This window comes from Opisthorchis viverrini (genome assembly GCF_000715545.1).
Source record: "Opisthorchis viverrini unplaced genomic scaffold opera_v5_169, whole genome shotgun sequence".
Taxonomy (NCBI): domain Eukaryota; kingdom Metazoa; phylum Platyhelminthes; class Trematoda; order Opisthorchiida; family Opisthorchiidae; genus Opisthorchis; species Opisthorchis viverrini.
The window spans coordinates 1,075,008-1,081,792 of NW_008751824.1; the positions used below are offsets into that span (position 1 = coordinate 1,075,008).

The 6,785-nt window shown below is 40.7% G+C and overlaps 1 protein-coding gene across 1 annotated transcript in view; it reads left to right on the forward strand.

Annotated features, from left to right (window-relative positions):
- The window catches only part of T265_07368 (hypothetical protein), a gene marked incomplete at both ends in the record, with an annotated part of 65,822 nt that extends 59,536 nt beyond the window's left edge, over positions 1 to 6,286 (forward strand). Inside the window, 5 exons of the mRNA XM_009172867.1 lie at positions 2,356 to 2,423; positions 2,547 to 2,790; positions 2,905 to 3,075; positions 5,853 to 6,034; positions 6,074 to 6,286. Coding sequence (XP_009171131.1) covers positions 2,356 to 2,423; positions 2,547 to 2,790; positions 2,905 to 3,075; positions 5,853 to 6,034; positions 6,074 to 6,286 — 878 coding nt within the window. The remainder of the gene's footprint in view (positions 1 to 2,355; positions 2,424 to 2,546; positions 2,791 to 2,904; positions 3,076 to 5,852; positions 6,035 to 6,073) is intronic.
- Positions 6,287 to 6,785: the final 499 nt, after the last annotated feature.

Genomic DNA, 6,785 nt, shown 5'->3' on the forward strand with positions numbered 1-6,785 from the left:
CTTTTGCTCTCGCACTTGCTGGTTCGGAATATAGCTGTTGTGTTCCCTTCTGTGAGTCTTTTTTCCGGCACTAGGCACTGAAGCGGGTCAGCAGCAGATATCACAGATTTACTAATCAGCAGATATAACAAAGCTCTATCCCGGGTTTATGGGCATTCATTTAAATTCTGAGCTATCCACTCTATGGAATTGCTAAAATAAGTACATCAGTACAAGAGAAGAACCCTTTTAAGGACAGCGATATAAATAAACGAGAAAAAAGCATACTCCACTTTTGTCACATCAGCATCTCTTATTGTGGTAAGATATCAGGAACCAAAGACGGTAATCACTTATAAGAAAATTCTATCTAGAACACTATTACGATACTGGAAAAGGTAACCATATACGCTTTTACGAAATGCGAGATGAAGAGCAGTTTTCAAATAATTTCTCAAAACCTGAGTATCATTAACTAACTATGTGATTAGTACATTTTATTTCGCCATAAATACATGAAACTATTTTGATAAGCCGGGCATTGTTTTCCTAAACTTCAGCCCTTAGTAAAGGTTACCAACTGCATCCTTCTACTTTTTCGCATGTGATCTAATGCTTTTCTGAAGTTTTCATCATCCATCTGGGTAACAGTACCTTCAAATGACAAAGCCCACTGATCAAATGTCCCATTANGTGCCCGGCGGCTGGAATTGATGAAAAATAAACGCAAAATAAACAAAAATCATAGTCAAAATAGCAATATATGCTTTTTCTCTCACACGTCTTGCAATTCCGCACATAAAAAGGTAGCTCTTGTGATTGTAAATGTTTTCATTTTGATTCTCTCGAACACGTGCATCAAGAAAGCACAATAACTGGAGAAAACAAAATCTGCCATTTTGGACACCCGAAGACGAATACCAACCATACTCTAGGGTTTAAATATAATGCAAACAGTGGCAAAGAATACCGATAAACGTCAAGATGCAACTCTTCCTGGTAGTTCTGAGTCTCATTCTCGTGGCAGAGTGCAAGGCCGAACTCAAGCGTGAGTTAAACCTTTTCACTGGGACATCTCGTAAGGCAGATCAGTAGATATAATGGTGTGGCAATTTTTTGATTTGATGCGAACGCTAAGGTCTAATTCTGAGACGAAATGCAGAAACCTGGTTGTACTTTGTTTACACCTATACACCAATCACAATGCTTTTAAAAATTATAGGGCAACCTCGGTTACATCTTCTTCAGGTTCATTAGGTCGACGCTCCCCCCGAGTCTTCCTCACTCCCCCGTTTTAGGTACGATATTTAAGCTATTGCAATGTATTATCCGACTGTAACACTTTAATAAGGTTTCTGAAATGTCTTTGACTCCATACAACCCGTAACCAGGTAAAATGAACGGTTATAAACGGGAGATTCGGTTGGATTAAGTCAAGCCAGCAGTTAAAATCACATTCATGCCTAGATGAATGTACTTGTCAGTACGCTTTATTATGCCTCCGATATTTGGTGAATTTCCCGATTTTTTTCATCATTGAACGGAAACGTTTATAGTACAAATGTTAAAGTGTGTCAGTAGACAAAAACTTTTACCACACAGCATCTACACCCTGTAATGTAATTAAATCTATTGGATTACTGCATTTCGATTTGTAAAAACAAGGTATGTTTTCTTTCGTGATTGTAGATAGCTTAGAGTAATCCACATCAATGCACAATTTGCCCTGACAAGCCGTCTGTTTGCTTTTCAGGCCTTCTCATCTCCGTAGGATTCTGTTGTCTCATGGCTACATGAATTGTTCGAAACAATCAACTGAATCAGACGCGTATTTTACGGCAGTATCATCATCCTAGGTTTTCCGTACTCTTGAAACACAGACCAGTAAGATTATTGGCTGAACACGTATTCCAGTTTTTTTTTACGCTTGGACTTAACCATTGTGGATTTAATCCGATGCACACTTGCTGGGCCAAATGACTATTTCAGCTTTGTCCCACATAGGGTTTTCAAAATTGGGCGTCTCAAAGCTAAAATGTTCTTTTATCTTTTTCTATCAAACAGCGGTTTCCGACTGGCGGAAGTTTCTCACTTGCTTTATCACCACGTATTCTTGACCTGTAATAGAAGCCACACAACTGGCTCGGTGGTAGTCTGTTGGCATGCCGCGGGTTGACCACAAGTAGATAAAATCCGAGGCAATGTTGTGAGTTAGCAAAACCAAGACAAACTCCGTTTCGTCTAAACATGTCAACTAGGAAGGTTTGGTTGCTATAATTTAGAAATACTCCGATATGTTTCATTGCATACGCATGACATGATAGCTTTGTACTCCACGGCAGCACCTGGGCCTCTCTTTTTTGTGCATATCCACAGGTGCTCGCGTGTTGCATCGCTTTGCTGACGTCAAAGGTGACCTGACTCGTGAAGATGCCTGCCAAAATGTAAGTCTTCTATCAAACGGTTGGATTAGCTTGATGCCACCTATTAAAACCAACGAGTATTTTCCCGCTTTACACTTATCAAACTGCATTTAACGATGATTGTTTTATCCTGTCCACTTACAGCTGCTACTCATGGCTCCACGTTTTTGGCAGAATGGGCTTCTCCTGGAGTGCGAGCTGAAAAATTTCATCAATGGGATTGGTGATTTTGTAGTGTACGTTAACGTGAAGAAACTTATGGCCAGATACCGTGACATAAATGCACATGGACTTTCATGGCTAACCACACGCAGACTGAACAACGACTCGGGTAGCTGCATGACGGCAACAGGTATTATCAATAATATTGCAATATTTCGAGTTACTGGTAATTCTACCTCCTAAATGATGCATACTTATGTTTTCTGTAGGAACAGTAGAATATGAATTCCCCATTGGCTTGTATCCGTTTGGCTTTGACCGGTTTATTTTATCTTCGTAGACTTCTCGTCCCGTGATTACTCTTCAAACAGTCGCGGTGAGCCAGATTTGAATGTTGCTTTATTTTCATGGGTTCTTGAATGGAACACACAGCCAAGATCTTTGATGGACGACCTTGGGTTTTTCAGGATTATGGATTACTGGTCCACATACACGAACATTTTGCTCAGAAGTGAGTCCCTTTTGTAGTTTTTTTCTAAAATTTTTTGATAACCCTTGAAATTTAACATGGTTTCTTTGTTCAAAAGGAAATCACCCAGACTTGGCAAGCGCTCCTCAGATTTCAGGGCGTAAATAATGTAAACCTTCTTTGTAACAAAATTCCATCACTGTTTAAACCAACCAGATAACGTCCTCTCGAAAGAACTGTGGCTATTTCACACCAAATCGGAAATCATATGGAGATATTAAAGCATGGTGTTTTCTAGCCACTGAATCCTCAAAGGGGGATTGTACAGCCCGTTCGACCCGCAAATTTACTGTTTTATGATTGGATACGTTGCGTCAGGTGTACGTACCTGTTGGAAGAGAGCCGTTTCGCCTGTCCAGATGTGATAATCAGTATGTAGCCAGCTTGGTTGGGTGCGGTAGTTTTACTGAGTCCGCTTTTTCAGACGGAGCGCCGGAGCTTTAACCCCATCAGGAAGACCAGATTCATGAATGTAACCTCAGAACGCCCGAAACCTACCGCTCGACCAAAATCTCAACAGAAAAGCTGGCAAGTATCCAGGCCAGTCAATCATTTAATCGATTCAGCAAAAGCAGATGAGTGTTCATGCACGCCACAGAAGCACGACCGAATATGATCTGCATTTAGGCGTTTCATAAAGGCACGATCGATGTTGACGGGTGTTCACTAACGCCTATCAGATAGCTTGGATCAATGTCAGAAAGTCCACTTTAAATAGCATGGGGCCGTTGTAACTTTTGCTCTCGCACTTGCTTGTTCGGAATATAGCTGTTGTGTTCCCTTCTGTGAGTCTTTTTTTTCGGCACTAGGCACTGAAGTGGGTCAGCAGCAAATATCACAGATTTACTAATCAGCAGATATAACAAAGCCCTATCCCTGGTTTATGGGCACTCATTTAAGTTCTGTGCTATCTACTCTATGGAATTGCTAAAATAAGTAAATCAGTACAAGACAGCGATATGAATAAACAAGAAAAAAGCATTTTACACTTTTGTCACATCAGCATCTCTTATTGTGGTAAGATATCACGAACCAAAGACGGTAATCACTTATAAGCAAGTTCTATCTAGATCACTATTACGATACTGGAAAAGGTGACCATATACGTTGTTACGAGATTCGAGATGAAGGGCAGTTTTCAAGTAAGTTCTCAAAACCTTATTATCATTAACTCACTATGTCATCAGTGCATTCTATTTCGCTCCATAAATACATGAAACTATTTTGATAAGCTGGGCGTTGTTTCCCTAAACTTTATCCTTTAGTAAAGGTCACCAACTGCATCTTTCTACCTTTTCGTATGTGATATAATGCTTGTCTGAACTCTTCATCATCCACCTGGGTAACAGTCCCTTCAAATGACAAAGCCCACTGATCAAATGTCCCATTACGATCAACGAGTTCCGTAAGAATCACCAACAAAACTGCTACTTAGATCGCTCCGGCAAAGAAATGTCAAAGCTCGCCTTGGTTATTTGCCCCACATATTTTCTACTCACCCTTGCAGTCGAGCACAATAGCTACGGACCTATTTAAATCTTCCGTAGAAATCCTGTAAAAGCAGGTAGGCACCCTGGGACTTGTTTCTAAAGATTAACACGAACAAGTAGATTCAGGGGCTTTGCGAAAATTATCTTCTGCACTCAAGTTGGGTGCTGATGCCACCGTCGTTTACTTGAGACAAAGTGGTCATAACCAGGGGAGCCTATTTTACATGCACATTAAAGCGATGCTAACACCCTACAAAATGCAACATATTTCACTTTCAGCCAGACTCTCTCCGAGGGGAGGGAGAGTCACATTCATGCGCATGAGTTGGTAACCGGTCTTTGAAGTGCATGGTAAAACTATGGTTGGTGGATATCCTGCAAGCTTGCCTTCCCAACTGAAACGAACGTTGAGCCCTAAGCCCACGGCAAGTGATTCGTGTACGGTGCCAGAAAGAGGACAGTGCAAGGTAACCTAATGCGAAATGTCGCAAACATCGTTAGACTGCAATGAAGTTGGAGGAAACGCCGCATATGTGAAGGTTAATTTACAAAGAAGAATTTTCAGGGAGATTTTATAAGCCTATAAACAAGAGTGCCCACGGCAAGTGGTTCGTGTACGGTGCCAGAAAGAGGACAGTGCAAGGTAACCTAATGCGAAATCTCGCAAACACCGTTAGACTGCAATGAAGTTGGAAAAAATGCCGTATATGTGAAGGTTAATTTACTAAGAAGAATTTTCAGGGAGATCTTATAAGCCTATAAACAAGAGTGGATAGTATGCAAAAGCCGATTGGTTATACAGTGGATCAAGTATATTTTATCTAACTTAATTTTCCTGACAGCATGATGGCCTTGAAACTGTACATTAGAGGTATCTCTGCTTTCTATGCCTATTCTGTTTATTTGGCATAAAGTGGTAAATAATAGAATTGACTTCTGCACCTAAGTAGCACATGCCTACGGCTGTGCCTGGTCATGAACCCTCATCGAGTGAGATTCGAAGTGAAAATGTTTACGTGCCCTCTCCCAGAGCGGTCTTGTGCCAAACGTACTCAGCCACTGCATCCTTGGAACAAGTACCCCGAGTTTTCCAGTGGATACTTTGTACCAAGGTTTTTACAGATCGCAGCAGAGGTGACTAATGAACAACAACTTTAGGACTGTGAATTCAGATGACAAATCAGTCTGTGTAATCCTATCAGTCGGACTCTCACCAATGTAGTTAGCAGCATACCAACAGTGCCTACGTTTATCATTCAACTTTTGTAGGAGGCACAGTTCCTCCGAAAAGAATCTGTAGTTTAGTTGAGTTTCTCAGAGTGGCTAAGCCGCGGTGGACCTATTTCGTACAAATATTTCTTCCTCTGCTTTATCGGCGTGGCTTTTGCATAGACGGTAAAATAACTTACATGCTTCAACAGGTCGTCTACACAAAACATTCCTTGGAGCAAGTAGGTACTATTAAATTTGCTTATTTTTGTTACCTACAGATCTCTGGACGCGGTTTCGCTTATTTCACCGTTGTAAACTGCAAGTTGTACTTCAAACATCCAGCGGTACTTAACAAACAGTTGATCGCCACGTACGAGTTGACGCTGGACAAAACGGCTGACCGATTCAAAGTTCATCACCTGCTGGAGCAGCTAAACGAAGGAAGGTCGCGATGCAGATACAATGGTTTCTCGCTTGCTTATTTCCACTGAGAATGAGAATAGTTTAGTCCGACGCAAGGTTAGCAAATTTTGACTGATGCACTATGATAAAAAGGGTACACTGTTCTTTTTGACTATTTTTCATACACGTTTGTCTAAATAAACAAATCCTAAATTGTTGTATTGTTATTAATAATCTTTGTGTTGAACACCCTCAATGGGATTCTTGGAAGATAGAAGACCAAAAGAGTAAGCAAAGGCCATCGTTCTGAATTTTAACGCTTGATTTAGCTAGTTGGGTTTTTTCCAGATAGTGCGCCTCACCAAAATGAATGAGGCCAAATCAACATCACTCAAATCTATAGACAGGAAGAGACGTCTAAAAGACTGAAATGAAGAACCGTAAAATGGTTCTTTTTAGGGGCTTTCTTTTCACTGAAAGTAAATCGCAAAATGCTTATACTGAGTAGTTGAGATGTTTTATTTGGCAAACAAACATGCTTTTGATTGCTGCATATTTTGCTAAATGCAGTAGAACAGGTCTTTATCG